General features: G+C 37.2%; 2 protein-coding genes and 1 long non-coding RNA gene across 6 annotated transcripts in view; 1 reads left to right on the top strand and 2 right to left on the bottom strand.

Moving 5' to 3' along the window:
* The window catches only part of brsk2a (BR serine/threonine kinase 2a), a 207048-nt gene extending 197395 nt beyond the window's left edge, over positions 1 to 9653 (bottom strand). For all 3 annotated transcript variants that reach the window (XM_082160445.1, XM_082160443.1, XM_082160444.1), the window contains exon 1: positions 9259 to 9653. In XM_082160445.1, the coding sequence (XP_082016571.1) occupies positions 9259 to 9352 (94 nt within the window). In that variant the 5' untranslated portion in view covers positions 9353 to 9653. The remainder of the gene's footprint in view (positions 1 to 9258) is intronic.
* The window catches only part of LOC309491101 (tumor susceptibility gene 101 protein), a 186551-nt gene that overhangs the window by 121895 nt on the left and 40669 nt on the right, over positions 1 to 23987 (bottom strand). Inside the window, exon 7 of one of the 2 annotated variants that reach the window (XM_082160546.1) lies at positions 1668 to 1677. The exons of the other annotated variant lie outside the window; for it this stretch is intronic. The gene's annotated coding sequence lies outside the window, so the exon portion shown is untranslated. Of the gene's footprint in view, positions 1 to 1667; positions 1678 to 23987 lie in introns of those variants that run through there. 2 annotated transcript variants of the gene reach the window in all.
* The window catches only part of LOC309491147, a 38059-nt gene that overhangs the window by 6335 nt on the left and 7737 nt on the right, over positions 1 to 23987 (top strand). The gene's annotated exons all lie outside the window — the stretch shown is intronic.

The raw sequence follows: 23987 nt of genomic DNA, 5'->3' as shown, positions 1-23987 counted from the left end.
GCAGATCAATATGAGACTCACATACTCGCAACACACACAAAACACATGAGTGTGCTGTCCGCCTTTGCGTACGTTGCCATAGCAACCCATGTCACACATTAACGAGAGATAGTGATGTCACCAAACGGTGGCAATGTGTGTTACTCATCAGTGCATGTTGTTCAAGCAACTGTTCTAGATAAATCTAGCAAAATGTACTTTGTGTTGCCTAAAGACACATTTGAATATGCATTAAACTCTGCAACCGTTCGTCTTTTAGATGTATCCATCTTAATTTTTTCCTATAATCTTCATCATATCCAATCATTTCCTACACTGTTATTTCCATTACTGTTTTGTAAATTTTTCTATGAAACTGTTAAAAATGTAATTTTTAACAGTAAATATCCTTGTGTCACAATATCCTTGAATTTTTTTTAAAATATAATTATAATTCATAATTTAATTCATAAAATTATAATTCATAATTACTATGAATATGCAAATGAGCCCTGCCTCCACTCACTCACTCCAGCTCACAGATCCACACGTTGACCTGATTGGTTACAAGGTAGTTTGTGACGTCAGAAACACCAGCGATTTCAAACCACGTTTTTGAGACTGTCTTTGATTCACTGCAGTTTTAAGGGGAAAATACTCAGAAATGGTGTTGACTTATGAATTTGCACATGGTTTGTCTTAATGCATATTAAAAACACCACAAAGACGTATAAACAACATTAAAAGCTTGATTTTCACCACAGGGAGACTTCAAATGAAAGAATTGCAGCTACACACTGTTCAAAAGTTTGGGGTCTGTAAGTTTTTTTTAATGATTTTAAAATAATTATCTTATGTTCACTAAGCATGTATATTTTTTATCAAAAATGCAGTAAAATCAGACATATAAAGATGAAATTTTATTATCAAAGCTGACTTTTCACCATCATTACTCCAGTCTTCAGTGTCACATGATCAATATGCTGATTTGCTGCTCAAGAAACTTATTGTCAATGGTGAGAACAGTTGTGCTGCTTAATATTTTTGTGGAAACCGTTACATTATTTTTTAAGCTGGAAAAAAAAACAGCATGTATTTGAAATATAAATCTTTCTGTTACTTTTGATCAATTTAATGAATCCTTGCTGGGGGGAAAAAGCATTAACTTTATATATTTATTTTTAAATCCTACTGACCACAGGCTTTTGAACAGTAGTGGATGTATATGGGGAACGTTTAATGTTGTCATATCACTGGAATGGCTGCAAAAGTATGTCTGAGCATCTAACTATGGTTATGTTTCCAAATCAATCAAAATTACACAATTCAACATCAACAAGTTAAATGGCACACAGTGAGCCTGATTATGTTGTTTATTAAATTCACTTGGCAATGTAGTGTGCATGTACACAGACATACAGCACAGATGTGTTTCAGTGTAACAGTCGACGGGAGACCAAGAAAACAGAAAATCTCTTATAGTGTTTGGAATTGAAGGAAAATTGAGCGTAGCAGCCCCATCATTCTGTGACAATTTCAGGGCTTTTCTACTTGTCAAAAACCTGACGACAAAACAGCGGCCTCCGATACGCTGGGTTACACCTCAAACAGAGCTCAATAAAACCTGCCCAACAAACCCTACTGCATTAAACCAAAAGTACATTTAAAGGGACAGTGCACCTAAAATTTACAAATCAACTACTCATTCGAACCCTGTATGAATTTATTTCTTCAGCGATACACAAAACAGACTTGCAATGAAGCAGTGGAGGCTGGTGGGTTTTAAAATAGAGGAGGCACACTGGTCTGGGGATCCCTTCCCAAGCATTTTTTTTTTGCTTAACTGCATTAAAATTCAAGCGCATATCACATAATTCACGTCTCTACGATGATTGGTTGATATATCAAGGGAGGCTAGCCTCCTCTGTATTTTTTCTCAACACTCCTAACTGCAGAAATTGAAATACTCAATGGTAATTGACTAATTTTGTTTTACCAAAGGAGGCAAAAGTCTCCTGCTGTGGATTTGCCTCCCTCTCCCCTTCTCTGTCCCATTAGACTCACCCTAGCACAGTTTTCAGAATGGTTGTAACTACATCATGTTATAGTAGTGAAATTATAAACCAGAAATACACACTCAGAGCATGAAATTAAATGAATAACTGGAAATTTTTTTAAATCATCCTTCTCCCATTTTGACCTCAAAATGTTGGGTAGGCTGTACCTTCCGTTCCTCCTCACGAGCCGTAACTGCAACGTGGTGCACAAGCCATATGGACACTTCTATAGTGCTTTTTGGAGCTTGACAGCTCCAGTCCCTATCCACTTTCATTGATGGAAAGTTGCAGTTTCATTTTTAGGTGAACTGTTGTTTTAACAGCTATAACAGGCACTGCATAAATGATGAACATCTTGACAAACGGTTCTCACTCAACACTATCATTTAGAATAACGCGGCCAACACCATTGACAAAAACATCAATACAGTTGGCAGTTTACACTCATTCTCTGTAGTTGATGGTAAAACAATGAGGCAATCCGTTGTGTGAGATCTCAGTTGAGTTTTCACCTCTAAACAATCATGCCACGGGCAACATGCACACATATACACACTCATTCACTCTCTGCAGGTCAGAAATGGGCTTGATATTGGTCTGGAATAATTTTTTCGCATCTGCAAATTTGCATTAATCAGCACACGGGCACATTTGGTAGAGAGGTTGTGATTGTTTAAGAGAAATTAAGTTGTCGCTCACTTGCAGTGTAGAAATGGTCCATGTCCAGAATAGCATACTACCATAAATTTATGCAATTTAAATACAATGTCTTCAGAATCCAATATGTGTTCTGTATATATTCTTTATGTATAGAATATCCGGAAAAAAAGTCTGCGGCATTTGCTAAATTTAGGAGTGTGTAACCAGAACAGACTCATTGGAATACTGTATCCCATAATGCAATACTCTCAACTTGACCTTCCCTTTCTATTATAACATGTGTTCTGGAAGTAACATCAGACACGATTTTAAAACGTCTTTTTTTACTTGTATTTGATTGGACTGATTGAACATTTTTACATAAAATTTTATTAAAAATGCAAAATAACCTTTCAATTTCCACAATATTAACTGGATGCTACTATTTAAGGTAAGACACTACAAGCAAGACAACTGTTTTCATGTACTAGTCACAATTCTGAGATTTTTGGCTATTTTGCATTTTGCGGAAGAACATTGTTTTGGTTGTGCTTTGGTTCAGCAAGACTGTACGGATGAATGTGAATGTCATTACTGTAGCTATAGCCATAGACACGGTACTTACTTGAAAATAAATTCCAGCATGTATTGTGACAAAAATGCGACAACTAACCTATGCCACTCCCACAAAATACATGCATCAAAGTAGCCGGAGCAAGTTTTCTCTATATGCGGATATGACGAGACACATAGACAATCTCACGAAAACCATTCCATCAGGTCTAAAATATTAACACTTACAATTGGCTTACCATAGTAAATCAGGGCAAGACAAAAATATGTTTTGAAAGAAGGATCGACAATGCATTGACTTGTTAATTTTAAACAAAAATGTAGGCTAATCGTTTATATTTTTTAAAATTATTATAATACCAGTAGTAGTAGGCTGTATGTACTGTACAATGTGAGCAGTATTATATTTTGAACAAAGCCAGCCCTAAATATAACAACTGTCTCATTATAATGCACATTCATTTATTTTTTTAACAATATATGCGTACACACACTCGCATGTGTTCGTAACCCACTTGCACACACCACTTAAGACTGGTAAACAATCTCTGGTTCGCTCAAGCCTAGCAGCTACACAGATGAGACCCTGCTACAAAAAAAAAAAAAAGTCAAATTAAACCAAGCACTGCTGATTATCACACATAAACTGGAATACATAATAATGGAAGGTCAAATAATGAGAAAATAAAATGAAAATTTAAATTAAAACACGTAACAAAATATAAATCCAAAACCTTTACTTAACTTTTTGTGTAAAAAAATAAAAAAAGTGGTCAAAGCCCAAAAATAGTCTAAAATCATTGTTAAAAAAATAAAAAAATAAAAATACAATAAAAACCTGCAGGAAAAAAAGCAAAGCAACAACGACAACAGCCAACATGCTTGAGGTTTGTTTAACTCCTTTGGAGATTCAGAATGTAATTCATAAGAAAACTGTTACAACCTCCATAAAAGACCCAAATGTCTCATAGTTGTCCATCTTGCAGACTTTGGCTGGTTGAGGCCGGGGCGTAATGTCTCGCATTATGAATAACTGAGTCAGAAGCCTGACGCAGACTTTGCTAACGGCAACAAGGCTAACAAGCAAGACTTGTTCCAATCTGAGAGGAGTCTAAAGACCTAAGTACTGTACATAAAACATAATATGGTGTGACATCAATTCAAATAGTGAGACAGTATTTTGACATGTCAGACTGCATAACTTAAGCACACTAGACTGAATAGACACAGTATTCCAGACATTCAGTGTGCCATTCCAAATAATGGGGAAACTTTTTTTTTTAAACATATTGATGATTGGAAATGATATGAAATTAGATTTTTCCCTAACTTTTCTCATCAACAGTCACAATGAGAACAAAAAAATCTGGTCTGTTTACAACAACTTGAGCTGGAAATAATTCGACCATGCATGTTATTCATTGTTAGATTGCCCCAAAAATACCAACAAAGGACATTAAAAGCAAAATTACTCATTCAAATCGGAAGAGATCAGACCAGCTCGGAGTTCATTGATAAGGAAAACAAACACCTTGATTGCTTTATTGTGGCTAGCTAATGTGGAAACCATTGAAAATCCAGCAATGACGCCAAAACGTTCTCATCCCATTTGTGACCAAAAAAAAATGTTTTTCAAATTTTGTCCTAAAATACCAACAACACAATACCAAGCACCTTAAATATCCACAGTAAACTGAAAAACTACAGTCACTCGTTCAATGTTTAGGCTGGATGTTAAGGATCATTTCCGGACAGGTGATCAAAAGTGTTGCAAAAGGGCTCTTCTATGTGAAATAGACTACAATCCAAAAAGATTCAATAAACAATAATAAACACATATAGCTTGATGACGCAGTGACGGAGCGTGGAATCATGGGAGTTGTCATCTTCACTTCCACAGTCGTTTTCGCTTTATGGGGTTATCGTTGGTGACAGAACCCGTGGCAAACGATAATGAATAATTGTGGTCCATCACAAAAGTACAAAACAAACAACTGTGGCTTGCTATGTTAACAGTGATTCAGCTTTGACGCTAAAATATTACATTGTTTTAGTGGTTTTTGGATATTTTAATGCAAAAACCGTACATATAGTACCTTTAACCTTGACAGTTTCATCCCAGTGACCTGAAGAAAAAGTGCGCTGTATTTACATGATTTAATCTTGTATATCAGTCCCATGTGAACAAATTAAGTTAAACAAACATGATTTGTTCACAGTTTCAACATCATGGAATGAAGTCATTTTTAAGTGAGTCAAATTAGTAGTATCAAAGTGGTTTTAAATGGTTCCCTATTTTGTGTCACGTGACTGAATTATAAGATTGTACCAGCTAGATCACAATCTATTAGCTAACATTAGCACATGTTAGCATGCTAAAATGGTAATAGTAAATGCACAGCTAAGCAAATGCTCCATTCTTCTCCACAATGGTAACCCAGTGTAATTTAAATGGTTCTAATAATTCCAACATAATTGAACATTAAACCCCCTTTTCTCATCTTGCTCAAAAACACATAAATTAACACTTAAAGTTTTACTCTCCTCATTAAGTCCCAAGCAAAGCATGCTAGGTACTACGGTTTCAGCAAAAATCATTTTCAAGTATTTGATTGGTTCACATTCGCCCTAAATAATTTTTTCTAGTAGATTGCACATTTAAGAGATTTACGATAATCGAAAGCAAAGATCGCAAATAATATGATTGAGTAAATTGGACAATATGTGTTTTCCCATTTCCATCAGGGATGCAACTATAGTGTACCTCTCATATAATCAGCAACATGTCTTGAACATATCATATTAAGGTAACACTTTATTTTGATGGTCCCTTTTGGACATTCTGTTGACTATAAGTAACTTTGTCAAACTCTCAGTCGAGTATTAGCAGATATTAAAGGAATAGTTCACTTCAAAATGAAAATCCTGTCATCATTTACTTGTCATCCTTTGTGTTCAGCAGAAGAAAGAAATTCAGACAGGTTTGAAACAACTTGAGGGTCTGTAAATGATGGCAGAATTTTCATTTTCAAGTTAACTATTCCTTTAACCAGACACTCTACTAACTCTTTATTGTTGATTGTCCTCTAACAGACATTCTACTAACTATAAGTAACTTTGTAACTACATGTCAACTTATTCTAACCCTACCAGTCTACTAATACTCTACTAACACTCTAATGAGAGTTAGTAGACATGTAAGTGCAACTTATAGTCAACGGACCATTAAAATAAAGTGAAAACCATATTAATATGTTCACAAAAAAATAAAAATAATAATAATATACATAAAATATAGCAAATTAAATCAAACATTTAATTAAATGTACCATTAACATTAGATAATATATTAAAATTAATATTATACAAGATATTTACAACATCCTGAATGATTAAAAATGTGAGTACTTTCAGGTTTGCTGTCCACAAACTGGCAACTGCTCTTGATAAGCATCTTCCATAAACCTACAGCGATCATCCTGTATTAGATCAGCGTAGAGAAGTTGAAATATAAAACTTGTAATGGAGACTGCATCATTTCAGCAAATCACATGATTCCACCCCGTCATTTCACAACAGCAACAGATATGAAATTATACCGTGCGTTTATGCAATTAGAAGCTGCATTTAAAATAAACCACCAGCACAACCTTAAAACAGCATTTTTAACCCAGACTGTGGAACTCCCTAGCAACAAGAAACGAGACAATTCACTCTTTCTCACTTCAAAACGCCCTCAAGGCCATAGCCAAAAATCCAGCTTTATTCCTTTTTCTCCCTCCCTCGGTTCGTCAGCGGCACGCATGGTCCTACGAGTGCCCGGTCCACGTGAAAGACTGTGTGAGCCAGAGACTTACCATGAGGGATTACAAACACAAGTGTGTTTGTGTCGGATCCTAATCACATAATGGATATGGCATTGCACAGGACGGCTAGATCAGCCCAGGCCTTCCGCTTTACACTATAAATAACAGATCTATCACAGACAGAGCTCGCATCCAGAAGCTTACAATCACTGGCCATTTGTCTTCAAACTCTTGCTTGATACCTGGAAAGTGAGTTAAGCGGGACTAAACCTTGCCGTTAAACATCCACAAGGGAAAAAACAGTGAGTCAGTCGCATTCCAGGCATGGCAAATGTGTGTGTCGCGCTGATCTGATTAGGCAGACAGGTGGTAGACATGCAAACTAACACAAAGGAGAGCGGGAGTTGACATATACTGTGATCTATGAAGAACAAACTGAATCCTGGAGGCTGTGCACGTGCACGGATTACATATTTAAACTGTCGTCCGGGATGAAGCATTTCGGTTTACAGAGAGGGCCATTGGACACTTTTTAAAGTTCTACACAACATTATAAGAAAATATCATGCCAAGCAGCATCAGCTCAGAACTACTTCACTTTACTGAGACATTTCTGACATCAACTTGGTGATTTTCAGTGGATATATTAAGTCAGTTTGACCACAGAGTCTTAATTTTTGTACATTTCTCTATTATTTTATTATTTTAGTCAAATGTTTTAAAAGGAGTGCTTGTGCAATCTTTAAAATAAACTTTTGTATTTTGTGTAACAATTTTTTTTCCGATAGTCCACTTTAGACATTCTACTAACTATAAGTAACTTTGCAACTACATGTCAACTAACTGTCATTAGAGTAATAGTAGACTGTCTGCATAATATCTGCTCTTTATTTTGATGCTCCCCAACAGATATTCTACTGACTATAAGGCAACTACAAGTCAACTTATTCGACTAACCCGAACCCTAACACCTAACAGTCTACTAATAGTTAGTTAGTTAGTTGACATGTAGTTGCAAAGTTACTTAAAGTTAGCAGAATGTCTAAAGTGGACTATTGAAATAAAGTGGAACCGTATTTTGTATCTAATGAAGTGCAATTCATACATTTTTAAAGTGCTAAAGTTGTCACTGAAAAGCTTGACAGGAATAAATGCAATGAAACACAGAGGATCTGAACTTTGAGCTGATTCAATAATCTTAATTATCAGAAAACATATCTCACCTTCCCATTAATGGCAGAATAACTATACCAAAAACACAACTGATCAAACCATCATTATTCAAATGGACTGCTCTGTGTATTGGATCTTGACTATAAAATACCAGCAATCGCCTAATTCCAGCTCCTATCAACACAAACATGTTCCCAAAAACATGCACTAAGCATCTTCTGCTGAGAGGTTATAAGAAAACAAACGCAATTGTAATATTTGTTGGGCAGAAACAGCAATAAAGTGTTGCATCACTTTCTCCTTGCAGTGATTTGGTGGTTCCTGCTGCCACCCCACATGTACTGTCATATTTTATGGAGAATTTTATACAATATTATACAAAAACATTCATTTAAAAAAAATTGAATAGATAATCTGTTATATATAAATAACATCAATATAGATATGAAACATATACTATCAATAAACAAAATATTAAATAAGTATACAAATATATGTAATATAACTATGCAGGGATTCTACTTTATGAATTTGTTAATTATCCATGTCTAAAGACAAACGCGGAAAAAAGAAGTAATTTTAATGAATTGATCACTTCCAGGTATGGCATCATCATCATACACCTGTAAACCCTTATGGCCACAGGCTAATGAAAATATGAAGGTGTAGATCGTGGCGATACCCTGCCGACAGTTATTCTTAAAAAAGTTCAAGTTATTGGGTATGTAGTTATAATCATTTATGCATCAATGCATCATGTATCATGTAAAACTCCAGTGTATTAGACAAGTTCATAAGCACGCATCCAGATCCCAATGCTGCAACACACCCGAGCTGAAGGTTGCCGATACGGTTAGTGACTGAACACAGAAATCAATGACAGAAATGCATCCACCTGTCCATCGAGCACATGAACAACATATGACCAACACACAACATCAGCCAACTCAACACATGCTGATCTCTCTTACATGGAGATTATAATGCAATGGCAAAAGAAACAATTTGAATGTCTGAATGAAAGCACAAACCTGTCTGTCCTTTCCCGAGGGTCTTTTCTAAGCGGTATGGTCCCACGTAATTGGCATGAGGGGTAGAGCTATTTTCTTTCCCAGACAATGACATGTTTCCCGTCTAAACACACTTCACGCGGCGTTGCAGTTCTTGGGATACAGCAATCCTCTTATAGCTGGGTGCACCGGAGGACGCGCTTTACTCCAATTTAACGCTGTCTCTTTTGGTTTCTCCTGTCCGTTTCAGACCGAGAGTCTGTGGTTGAGGTGGGAAAAGGGGTCTTTTAATGTGTCCTCTCCTTTCCTTCTCACGGGGGTGAACCGGGCGGCTTAAGAACCGACTGGCATCGCGGGACCTGCACAGCTTGTGTCCGCCTGTGCGGCTTCTCTCTCTCTCTCTCTCTCTCTCTCTCTCTCTCTCTCTCTCTCTCTCTCTCTCTCTCTCTCTCTCTCTCTCTCTGTGGAGTCAGTGGCCGGTGCGCGAGCCAGACAACGCTACTACGGGGAAGGCGAGCTCATTAATATTCATAAGCTAAGCTTTCGCAACTGGATAGTGACCGAACAACGTCAGCAGAATATCATTAATATTAAGAAGGCAGTTTTTTTTTATTGAAGACCAATAAACTAATTAACCAAATTTTTAAAGAATGAAATAAATAAGAATGAAATAAATGAGTAAATCTATACGCTAATAAATAAATAAGTAAATAAATATATGTGCATGCAAATGAAAATAATAAACACAATTTTGTCCTGTGTTCAATTTTTAAATCAATATATTACGTTTTTAATTCATTTCTGTGAATATGCATTACATTTATTTACTTTCATGGTTTACATTTGGCAAGTTTGCTTTAATGAACTGTAGGCTACATGAATTTTACTAAAGAAGTTAAGCCTTCGCCATTGGAGGATGGACACATGACATCATCAAACCCTAATGCATATTAATGAGATACGCCTTTATCGTAGTAGGATTGGTGGTTCCGCGTGTAGAGTCTGGTCCGCAGCGCTTAATTCTGATTGACGGAGAAGCTCGCCAAGCGCGAGAGCGTCTGTGTGCCGCAACCACAGGTCTGACCGCTGAGTGTTCTCTAACAGCAGATAATTATAAAATCATTGCTCTCTCTCTCTCTCTCTCTCTCTCTCTCTCTCTCTATAAAGATAGATAGATAGATAGATAGATAGATAGATAGATAGATAGATAGATAGATAGATAGATAGATAGATAGATAGATAGATAGATAGATAGATAGATAGATAGATAGATAGATAGATAGATAGATAGATAGATAGATAGATAGATAGATAGATAGATAGACACTTTTTTCTGCTGTGATCTACATGTAACATATGAGAAACAGTTTGCGGTGTATCAGTGACCTGCTCATAAAGGCTCCAGTGCTGTGTTCACTGAGCAGAGTGTGTTGGCCAGGACCTTAATTTCACAAGCTACTGATCTCAGACCTGTGTGAGAGTGAGAACAGGTGCCGGAGGGGCAGCCGCCAATGACACGCCTCCCCAAGTGTGACAGACAGGACCCTACTTTTGAGAAGTAGGAGAGGATCTGACTGTTCACCGCAACTCACAGCATTGCATTACATATCCTGTGGATATACAGCACTGTACCACAACACATGCTTCAGTATAACTCAATACACATCAAGGTACTTCATCTGCTGCTGAACTGTGAAATTTGAGACACATTAACAACAGTTTGAAACTAAATATCGTGAACAAAAATCGTTCCAGATTGTCCTCAATAGAGAACTTGATGTTCTCCTTTATATTTTTGTCCTCGGGTCCATATATCTTAATACAAGATTGCAAACCCCAACACTAGCACATACTTTCTGATAGGACCTTAATTAAATTAAATAAGTTCAATGAAACAAGTTCCTGTATCAAATGCCATTTTCACATGACCTACATTTTAAGTTGCGTCACATCCCTGCTATCGGCAAGTCCTCGCCCGTGGCCTCATGAGATAGTAAAATGTCCACTCACAAATTTTTACAGAAGTGGTAAACCGTCACAGTGTTTCTCACAAACTCTTTTCATGAATACTAAGAATTTGGACATACTTCATGAGTACTGCTTTTCACAATATAAAATGCCTTTCGAAAACATTCGTGTATCTTAATGTTTTTCACATTTTGTCATGTTGCAGACTTAGGTTAAACTCAGTTCTTAGCTGAGGCACCTTTACAGTTTTGGGCATTGATGCAACAAGCTTTAAACATCTCCCTTTAGGGATTTTCTGCCATTCTTTTCTTCCTCCCAAGCTCTGTCAGGTTGGATGGGGACCGTCGGTGGACAGCTATTTTAAGGTTTCTCCAGAGATGTTTGATTGGGTTCAAATGTGGTCTCTGGCTGGGCAACTCAAGGACATTCAACGAGTTGTCCATAAGCCACTCTTGTTTCGTCTTAGCTGTGTGTTTATGGTCATTGTCCTCTTGGAAAGTGGACCTTCTGCAAATCCCAAGTTTCTGAACTCTCTGGACCAGGTTTTCAGTAAGAATATCTCTACATATTGCTGCATTGAGCTTTCATTCTACCCTGGTTTCCTCCAGACATGACGCTTGAAACTGAGGTTAATCAGACCAGCGAATCTTGTCCTTTAGGTACTTTTTTTGTAAATTCCAAAAGGGTGTTCATGTGTGAGGAGAGGCTTGAGTCTGGCAACTCTGCCTTAAAGCCTAGATCCTTTTTGTCTTTCTGTAAGTTTCCCCCTTCTCCATGAGAAGGCATCAGCTTCTTGGTCATCTGTCTAACCAAGGCCCTTCTCCATCGATTGCTCTGGTTGGCAAGGAGTCCAGATTGCCAGCTTTGTTCCAAACTTCTGGAGCATGCTTCTGTGAACCTTCAATGCAGCTTATTTTTATTTTTTGTAATCTGCCCCTGATCTGTATCAGTCTCAACACAGTCCAGTTTCTTTGACCTCATGGCTTGGTTTTTGCTCTGATTTATAGCTGTTAGACCATTTACTGTGTGCACGGACAGTCACGTATGCAGATGATGCAACATTATATTTACCGGCAACATCAATTCATCAATTGTCTACTGCTTTGGATGAGGAATTACAATTATTTGTAAAGTGGGTATGGAATAATAAGTCGCCTCTAAATTTGACAAAAACCAAAAGCATTGTGTTTGGATCAAATTCTACATCTAAATTCAAATCACAGTTAAATCTGTCTGTAAAGAGTGTGCATATTGAACAGATAGAGGAAACAAGACTTCTTGGAGTTATATTAGACAGCAGGCTGAAGTGGTCAAAACAGATAGATAATATGGTAACAGTTATGGGAAGATGTGTAACGCATTGATCCAAGGAAGATGAAGAAGAAGAAGATGAGGTATTAACATGGGGTTTATTTAAACAACACAGAACAAGCTACTTACCGTGCGAGACAGAGTGCTATGCACAAACAATACCGGACAACTAAACAGAACACAGGCAGGAACTTAAATGCACTGTGACGATTAACTAAATGATGAACCGCTGTGATGAATGTAGTCAGTGTCCATAGTAACTGACTAGTGGCGGGAAACTTGAACAAACAGAACACATGACATGAATGAAAACAAAACAGACTGAATATGACTGTGACAGTCATTACGGGTAAGTTTACACGACAACGATATGCTTAAAACTGAGAAGTTTTTCCTTTGAGTTTTCCGCGTACAGACGTCACCATTGTCAAAACGATCCCCATTCACACGGATCCGCGAAAACGACTAAAAACACTGTATTGCTGCCAGACCATTAGATGGCGATGAAACACTGTGTAGACCGACCACGTAATACGCATGTGCATGACGTCATCATCATCATCAGATTCGTGTTTTTGTTGTTTACACGGAGACCTTTTTTAAAAACATGCACTTTGAAACCTGTTTTCAAAAGTTTATGTTTTCAGCCACCCAAAAGGTTGTTTTTGTGTAAACGAACGGCCAAAACGCATTAAAAGTTTTACGTTTTACGAAAATGGTGTCGTGTAAACAGCCCCTCAGAGTTGTGCACATTTTTTACCACAATATTGCATTTCTCAAATTGTGCAAACAATGGTTCTTACTTATGTAGATTATTGTCCAGTGGTGTGGTAGGCGATGGCTAATGGGGATCCAAATAAACAAATAAATAAATACTGAGAGGTGTGTGCCCTTCCAGATTACGTCCATTCAATTGAATTTGCCACAGCTTAACTCCACTCGAAGTGTAGAAGTGTCTCTCCGAAGTCTAGAAACATCTAAAAGTGTAAACATCTAAAGTGTCTCTTATGCAATGTAATTATTTCAATATAGTTTAATGTTTTTATTTTTAATACATTTGCAAAGTTGTGACAAATCAGTTTTTTGTCTTGTCATTTGTCAAATTTTATTTTAGCTTAATATTAATTATCGAAAATGTTTTTTTTCCTGCTCACCCCAGTGACGGTTATGTTTAGGGGTGGACCTTCATTCTTGCTTTGTCATAAAATTCTTACTTTTTTGTAGGATTCACACCATACACATTCATACAAAAGCACCTCCTTGTTAAATATATACGATTTCTCATGAGATCGAGTTAGAACTCTATTTTGTATAAAAGAATATTTTGAAGAATGTTTCAAAGTTTTTGTCTATATTATTATTTTTATAAACTCAATGGCTTACAAAACTTACAATCTCCAAAAGAAAAGAAAAGGAGTTGATGTAGGAACACATCCTTGGTAGAATTACAGTCACCAACACCTATAACTCTCATTTCCCCATCCACAATAACAGTTCTCAGTGAGAATCTCCCTTTGAAGCATTGAGGAACATCTGTACATGTTGTGTCTAATCAAGTTTGGCAGTAAGTCCCTCGCTCCCCTGCATCACAACGACTGTGAAATTAATCAGGAGTCGCAGCAAGCAGTCGTGCTATTTACTGTTTACATGCTGACGGGCGCAAACCAAATAAACTTGGTAAATAGTGTCCTCTGTATCTTTGATTTACAATTGCCCGGTTGTCCGTGCGTGAGCAACCGGGCGCGACAGGAATATTATACAGAGTTATGCTAATGAGATGCAGATGCACATATCAGATAGAGGGGTGAAACTGGAGAAATGATTTGTAGATCTGAAGGGCGGGAAATGACTTAGCATGATGCTATGTGAATGTCCGTTAAAGGTCTTACAAGTGCGCGCTAATCTTTCTCGAATTTCCTACGTTTTTTATATTGAGATGAGATGCCTGTTGTTAGTCATACAAACTAACATTTGCTACCACTCCTAGCTATTATATGATACGTGCTGTTTTGGAACATGCATCCACAAATTGCAGATGTATTGATATTGTATTCTACAGTGATATAAAATATTGGAAAAACTACTTTGAAACTTACAGATTAATATCTTTTTAAATATAAAACTTTCTGATGATATACAAAACCAATGACTGTTTTCAAATAAATTAATTTTTGAATAAATTAGCATATTTTATATAGCCTACTGCGTTAGTGATTAGTTTGCATAGTGAACAGTTGCATAAACATAGCCATTATGTTAAGACTGTGTCTTAAGAACAATGACCAACTGTTATTTGAGTTACTGTTGTCTTTCTAAGCTGGACCAGTCTGGTCATTCTCTTCTGACCTCTGGGATCAACAAGGCATGTTCTCCCACAGAACTGCTGCTACCTGGATATTTTCTCTTATTTGGGCCATTCTCTGTAAACCCTAGAGATGTGTGAAAATCCCAGTAGATCTTCAGTTTCTGAAATACCCAGACCAGACGTCTTACCAGCAAACATGCCACATTGAAAGTCACTTAAATCACCTTTCTTCCCAATTCTGATGCTCAGTTTGAACTTCAGCAGATCGTCTTGACCATGTCTACAAGCCTAAATGCTTTGAGTTTCTGCATGTGATTGGCCGATTAGATACTTGCATTAACAAGCAGTTGACCATGTGTACCTAATAAAGTGTCCGGAGAGTGCTGCGTATGAATATGCCTACTTCTATACTATATAGTAGTAGGCTAGACGAAAAACAGAATGTGAGCCGAGTAGTATGTCCGAATTCATAGTATTCATAAATCAGTAGGCAAAAAGTACCCGTCCCGTATGACTTACTACTTCCAGCAAAAATGTTCTGAAGTGCTCATTCGATGGACACATTAATATCCCATGAAGCCACAGGAGAGGATTTCCAAATGAAAGTGAAGCAACGCAACTGATGGTGTATGTCACATGACAATAACAACATGGTGGATGTAGTACGTCCAAATTTCATTCATACTACACACATTCATACTATGATAGAACGTACTTTTCTAACGGTCACAAAGTAAGACTCAAACTAAATGTAGTACCTACTATATAGTATGCGATTTCGCATGTATCTTTCTTGCTTCTTGCTACTTTTTCAGCAAAGCCCTTATGAAATCAGCATACTGTACATTGTATCTGGCTGCCTGGTTGCCAGTATGACGATCCAATTCAATAGAATTGATAGGACTTTCCAACTCCACAAATAAGAGAAACTTTCCAACTTTACATGAGATAAAGAACCGGTAAATTTCTTTCGGTAAATTCACTAGGACGAATCAGACTTTCCATCTCTTCATCTAGGGCCATTTAAGATAAACCAATTAACTGGAATGAATCAGACTTTTCAACGTGACAGGTAAGCATGCTTGATGTTTGCCTCAACTTGTAATGCTACTGTACGTACTTAATACAATTTGACATAAAACTGCTTTTCATCTTCTTACTCTGATCTTAGATCAGTTGTACAAGCGTACTGTGGCTTGGATTCAGGTAGAAGAAGCTGGTACAGGTTCAGTGTGAACAGAAGGAGAGTGTGATTAATTGAAGGATCAGCGGCAAACAGGGAAACCCATTATTGCCCATCTGTAAGCATTTAAGAGCTGGAGTCAACAGAGATGCTGGGAGCCTCTTTTGCTTTATTTCTCATGCTCACTGTCCAGCTCTTACATCGAGAACAAGCGAGACTTCAGGCCTTAAAATCCATGATTAATGAATCTTTTGATTGTTTGTTTGCCAATAGACTTAAGTTTGTAGTTCAAGTCTTGTATTCTATGTGATATAAATGCATTTTTACACTTTTAGAATTTATTTGAAGTGCCACTTTACCTGTTGTTATACCAGTAATGTTTGTGTGTTAGCTGTAGCAGTGAACAACATTTGAGAACAGCATGAAAACATGGGCAGAAGAAAAGCGAATTGTAGGTCGGTCTTCTGTGGTGCAGAAATCAGAAGTTATTGTCACTGATGCCTGTGGAGGACTTAAATATGATTCATTTAAGTAAGAAAAGAAAAATGAGAATGATGAAATATACACCTGTCATACCAGGGAACATTACAGACAATATTCACACTTCATATTTCTGATGTTTGTTTCCCAGAGATCCTTTTGTTGTGCTGAAATAATATTGTAAACACGGCATGAAACGATCTATAATTTTCAAACTGGGGTTCGTGGACCTCCAGGAGGCCGCAGGTACATGCTAGGGGTCCATGAAAAATGTAGAGAGAGAAAAATATAAATAATACCAAAAAGAAAAACTAACTAGGCCTAAAACTGTTTTTTTTTTAGCTTATTTACTGGTTGTATGGTGATTTTCTGTAAAGCTTCTTTGGAACAATATTCATTATGAAAACTGCTTTACAGATAAATTTGGTTTTAAAATGTTTTTCTTATATAACCCAAATCTAATGGGTGGAAAATAACAAAATTCTGTAATGCTCAACTCAATACAAAGCAAATATTTTCCAGATCCTACTTTAATCATTTGTTTTGGCATTAATTTTGGCTTGTGAATGGACGTCAGTCATTTAATTTAGGAAATAACGTCTCTTTATATCGCACTTAATAATTTTAACACTCTGTATAAATAATTCTTTATGATATTTAGTTGACTTTATATTTTAGGAAGTGGGTCACTCGCATAGGATCATCATATCTGGAGTTTTCTTAGTATATTCCCCATATTGTAAAGAGTGTTGGCTCATGTTTCAGCAGTGTTGAAGGAACTCAGCCACAGCCAGAGCTTCAGAGCTTGTTCCTTCTCATGTCATGTTATTAGATTAGTGAACAGAAACTGATTTATGTGGCATGTCAATTTAGCCCCAGGTTTGTTTATTATACATTGCTGGGTCAGGTTTAAGTGAATTTCTGTGTGTGACAGTGTGTTTGTAGAGACAAAGGCTGAACGGACAGCCTAATGAGCACAAATATGACACCTGATACGTTTCAGCCGTGCACACATGGGAGAATGATTGATCATACAGACCACAAAACATTCTCTGGCTGTTGTAGCAGCTTTATAGTGGCTTGCAGCAATACATACCATCTCACACACACATATACCAGCTTGAATATATACATCCTTTGGGACACACATGCATTGCATGGACAAATAAGTAAATGCAACAGCATACCGCCACCTTCTGGGCGTTTAAAGATCACTGCATTTTACTTGTCATTGAATTTCACACATCAAGCTTGTGAATGAAAACGTCTTATAAATTACCCAGGCTACCTTTACATTTTGATTAGGCATGCATTTCCCCCTTAAAAGAAGTGGTACCTTGGTAGAAGACCATAATATCATGGCATAATGGTACTGAATAAATAGCACATTCATGTATCATGTTATTTACAAGGTATTTCAAGGTGCTTCCAATAATATAATGGTATTTTTATGGTACATGTTCAAAAAAAGTACAATATTAGCATTGTATCATATAAAAAAGAACGTAATGTCATAGTGATTTTTTGGTAATCCAAAACAAAGCATTGTGGATCGTTTTGGACCTCATTCATGCTGATTACTTGAAGTATAGGCTAACGATAAACTAGATTACACTTTCTGAAAGAGAAAATTTGAGTCTGCTTGTCTAAGCTAACAATGCTAAGGTGCTAATGTGCAGTTGCTAAATGGTCCTGAGCGTTTTTGGTGTGTTGCTATGCGGTTACTATGCTGTTCAGGGTGGTTGATGTGTACTGTAGATACTGGCTAAATTTATGTGAAATATGATCACTTAGAAAATACTAACACGTTTTCTTAACAAGCTGCACAATTTAAGGTATTCATTGTCTGTAGCATAGTGTGATTAAGTTATTGAAATCGCTCTACGAGCTACTTACGTAGGTACTTCTTTTAAAATATGTTCAGTATGAATGTAATCTTAACATTCCACATTCTTCATGTTGTCATTGTCACATGACCTATCAGTGTCAGTTGCATTGCTTCACTGTCATTCACAGATCATGGCCTCATGGGATAGTACAGGATCCATCAGATGCCCACTTCAGAATCTTATTGGAAGTAATGAGTTATCCGGGTAGTTTTTGGCTATACTGTTCAATAAATACTGTAAATTCAGACATTCTGCTCTTTCACATACTGTTTTTCGCCTATATAGTAGGGAAGTATGCATATTTGGATGCAGCCATTGTCTTGAGATGCTAATGTTAGGACTAACATTGTTTGCAGTCAAACGGAGAAGTTGGGGGTGTTTCAGATAATTAGGTTTGGTGTCTAAATAATTACAGGTTGTGTGCTACACTGATGAAACAACTAGAAAACACTACAATAAAATCAACTGGAGACGTTAATTAGTCACTAATCACATCTCAAATCACTATGTTGCCTTTGTTTCTCAACACATTAGACCCGCCTTCCTTAGCTGAAATCTGATTGGTTCTCACTGTTGATTGACAGTTCAGCCTTTCATTGAATACATTTTCTAGTGACTTGAAAAGGAAAGGAATGTTTGATGTTTCAGTATAGTGTGTATACTGTCCATGGTGAAGTTCCCTTATTTGGTCTTTCGTGTGGGTCGTCCAAAAATAAGCATTTGATATAATTGCTCTTGCTCAGTCCTGTTTTAAATCTGAGCAGTGTGTAAACATGTTCTGGCACTGATATAGCCCAGTGTCAGCCTGCTGGGAGACATTTAAGTGTCTTACATTTTATCAAGTTGTAATCTGTGACCAAATTGAAGGGCACTGATCAGGGAGTCGTCCATTTTAAGAGCTGTATCAATTGCAAAATCATACCAGTGCACTTAACCGTTCGCTCCCTATAAAAAGTCCCACAATGCACCATGAAAAGCAGGGAGCATCGATGCTCAAATATGTTCCCTTAACAGAAGTTCTGAAGCGCGAAATACAAGCAATGTGAGCCAACTCACTACACATAATGACAAGCGATAGATGTTTGTTTGTTTTTTAATCAGACTATAAACCGTTATTTCAGCATAAACATACATCGCTAGACCATAATCTTGCTAACATTTATAAATTATGTACGGCTGAAATGTTGCACGTAAATGTAACAAGCAAAATATTTATCATAACGTACTTTAAATAACATTACAAAATAACGTTCAGAATGAAATCAGTTCAGCTGTTGTTCACAGTATGTTGTACAATGAGGATGCTGTCCTGTGCTTACCAGTGCCTGAATTCACGTACACATAATACACTGATTCACAACCTAGGAAGCTGATTGAGAAGCACCCAAGGATTCCCTCAGGACTTTCCCATGGGTTTTAAGAATGTCTGTTTAATGTGTTTAATAAGGTCTGTGATTAACTTGAAGAGACAAACATGAATTATGAAGCCACTGCATTTTTTTAAAAATGTATGCGTTTCCATACTTGACAAATCAGATAACCATTATAGTCTAGTTCTTATAGCCTACTGTAGCAATGTTAGCATCTTGCATCTAATAAAATAAATTTGAAATACAGTATGACTGTGTAATTACGTAGTATGTACATAGACCTTATTTTACGTATAAATCAATACAATTGAGGGATTCCTGCGTGGAGGAAAGGAGACGATGAAGGATGGGAAAATAGATGGATGAGAAGTGTGCCAGCCGCTGTAAGTACGGGGCGTCAGGGCCACAGAGCAGCAGTGTGATTATGGCAGATGTGTTTCTGCAGATGTCTCTATTCCTGCTGCTTCTGACTCGCTCCACACGCACAGAAAGATTGATTGAAAGCAGTGGTTTAGACAGACTCTCGCTGGGTCGCATGGGTAATAGCTGCCTGTGACCCATCATAACCTTACTGCTCCTCACACACCACAGACACACATACTATAACACTGTACACAACAGAACCAGGCACATGGTACAGTACTGTGGTGATACCAGTACATGGATGGAATCAGATGGTAATGCCATGGTAATTCATAATTTTATTAAAATCATATACTGAACAATAATAAAAACTACTTTAAAACATTTTTTTAATTATAAATAAAAATATATACATAAATTATAACATTGTTAAAACTTATGTGTGCAGATATTTACACTGTCAGAAATAGGGGTACAGTAGGAGTCCATTTCTGTCCCCCAAGGTACAGTTTACACTAACGTACCACATAGGGCTTATTATTGGACCTCAAGGTACATATATGTATCTTTTTGAGGGTCAAAAAGCATTAAAATGTACATATATGTACCGTTTCTTTTAAAGCAGGGGTGCCCAATCCTGCTCCTGCCGATCGACTGTCCTCCACAGTTCATCTCCAACCCTAATCAAACACACCTGCCTTTAATTTTCAAGTGATCCTGAAGACCTTAATTGGTTGCTTCAGGTGTGTTTGATTAGGGTTGGAGATGAACTGTGCAGGACAGTCAATCGGCAGGAGTAGGATTGGGCACCCCTGTTTTAAAGGTTAAAGGGATAGTTCAATTTGAAATTAATTTTTGGTATGTTTTAGCTTACCTCAAGGGCATCCAAGATGTAGGTGTCTTTTTTTCCACAGTAGTTTCAATTTTGATATTTTTAGGTCAAACCGTTCTTGTCTGTCAGTCATATAATGCAGGTCTATGGTCACGGTCTCAAAGAGCATGCACAGAGTCCAAATTAAAACAATTCCCCGTCGTCCAAATTAAACAATTCCCCATCGTAAGTACACATTGATGGCCTAAGACACGAAACGAGCGGTTTGTGTGAGAAAACGAACAGTATTTATATCGTTTTTACCTCTTATACGCAGCCATGTCGAAGTGATCTGATCTGACGTGTACGCAGATTGGTGCATAGAAATATACACACTAGATGTCGCCTTGTCTACGGCAGTTCATTGGAACGAATGTCTTTAAGGCCACATCTAGTGTATATATCTATGCACCAGTCTGCGTACACGTCAGATCAGATCACTTCGACATGGCTGTGTATAAGTGGTAAAAACGATATAAATACTGTTCGTTTTCTCACACAAACCGCTCGTTTCGTGTCTTAGGCCATCAATGTGTACTTACGATGGGGAATTGTTTAATTTGGACGACGGGGAATTGTTTTAATTTGGACTCTGTGCTTGTGTTTTGAGACAGTGACCATCGACCTGCATTATATGACTGACAGACAAGAACGGTTTGACCTAAAAATATCAAAATTGAAACTACTGCGGAAAAAAACACACCTACATCTTGGATGCCCTTGAGGTAAGCTAAAACATACCAAAAATTAATTTCAAAGTGAACTATCCCTTTAAGGTACAATATTGTACCCTTGAGGGTACAGCCCCAGTGACAAGCCATTGTACCCCTAAAGGTACAATTATGTACTTTATTTTCTGAGAGTGTACCATGGTTGTTACAAACTGCTCCGAGACTTGGGTTGAAGATCCAAATGCAGCGAAATGCAGAGAATTAAAATATAAAATCTTGTGCCACAGTAATACCATGGTTTTCCATTTACCATAACAATGTTTCTTTGCATATGCACCATGGTAACATCATTTTTGGAAATATATCACAAAAATACCATGAAGACATCCAGTCTTCCATGTCTTTTAGACATTTACCATGGTAATACCTGTCACAATCCCACCTGTCACTTCAGCACTACGTTTCCCATCATCCTCTCTGGCTCTCACCTGCCAGCTATAACCTTCATCAGCAGCACCATAAAAGTACACACCTCGTCTTCCCTCATTGTCCAGTCTCGTTCTTATGTAGTGGACTTTCTTGATCTCCTGCGTATTTCTCCAGTGTGTCTTCCCTTTCCTCGTGTCTCCAGCGTTCCTGTCTGTTTACCTACAAGATCAAGCTTACCTTCATACTTACCAGTCACGACGAGGTGTGTGCTTCCATCTGCCATCCTGCATCTGTCATCCACGATCTCCTGCACTTGGCAAAAGGAAAGTTCTGTTATCAAGTTATTTCCACTCAACTACGTATATTTGAACTGTATACTCACCCATTTCTGCCCTGTTGCTCTGTGCTGTCAATAAATACTTCCAACGTCATCTGAGTCTACACTAACATGTTGTTTTTTGGATATTCACTGTGGTAATATTTGTGGTTTTTGCATATGCACCATAGTAATACTGTGTTTTGGATATACACTGAACAAAATTATAAATGCAACACTTTTGTTTTTGCCCCCATTTTTCATGAGCTGAACTCAAAGATCTAAGACTTTTTCTATGTACACAAAAGGCCTATTTCCTCTCAAATATTGTTCACAAATCTGTCTAAATCTGTGTTTGTGAGCACTTCTCCTTTGCAGAGATAATCCATCCATCTCACAGGTGTGGCATATCAAGATGCTGATTAGACGGCATAATTATTGCACAGGTGTGCCTTAGGCTGGCCACAGCACTCTAAAATGATCACAATAATACCACATTTTTGGGATGTATAACACCGTAATACCATTTATTTATTTATATATATAATGTATATCATTTTTATTTTTCTTATGTACCATGGTAATACAATAGCAGGCCTATACTAATGACAGGCCTATACTATATTGTCATTGTGTTCTGGAAAAGCACTTTGGAATACCGTCTAAATACCATGGTACATTAATTTCAGTATAGTATCAATGTCTGATGTACCACTGAACTGCTACAGTATTTCATATGAGATTCATTACATTTAGCAACTATACACACACTTTCACTACTAAAATATACACACACACCCCGACAGCAGAGAGAATGTTATTTTGGCAGGGGTTCACTAACATTTTCCCACCGGGAATAATAAAATCTGATTAGAGTCAAAACAGTCAGTCCAGACTCCCCGCCTCACCAGCTGTCCCGCCGAACATTGGGCGTCTGTTATCCGTGAGTTTGAATGAAAAAGATGGTGGGATGGAGGAAAGGTCACAGAGGAGGAGGGGACAATCAGAGGGATAAGGTTGGTGAGGGAAAGTAGGAGGAAAGGCCAGACTGAGATACAGCGACACTTGACCTTTACCTCCCACATGTATCAGTGGCAGAGATGGGGCGCTGGTGTGGTCATACTCATCTCCCCCTGAGAGAGAAGCACTTTCACTCTAACCGCCTCAATTAACCTTGATTCCTCTCTTAATGATGAGATCGCAAGGTCTCGCTTTCTACCCAACATTAAATTGTCTCCCTAGGAGGGATGAACCTCAACCTGTCACTGTATGTGAGTGATTAATAAACCCCTTTTTTAGATCATACACACTTTATTTGACCTTTTATTTATATATATATATATATATATATATATATATATATATATATATATATATATATATTTATATATATAAATATAAATATATATATATATGTAAGTGATATATATATATACACTAACGGTCAGAAGTTTTAGATCGGTAAGATTTTTTATGTTTTTTAAAGTATCTTCTGCTCACCAAGGCTGCATTTATTTGATTAAAAATACAAACAAAAACAGTAATATTGTGAAATATTATTACAATTTAAAACAGCTGTTTTCTATGTGAATAT

Source organism: Leuciscus leuciscus (assembly GCF_965113295.1).
Source record: "Leuciscus leuciscus genome assembly, chromosome: 25".
NCBI lineage: Eukaryota > Metazoa > Chordata > Actinopteri > Cypriniformes > Leuciscidae > Leuciscus > Leuciscus leuciscus.
This window is presented reverse-complemented; position numbering and strand designations above follow the sequence as displayed.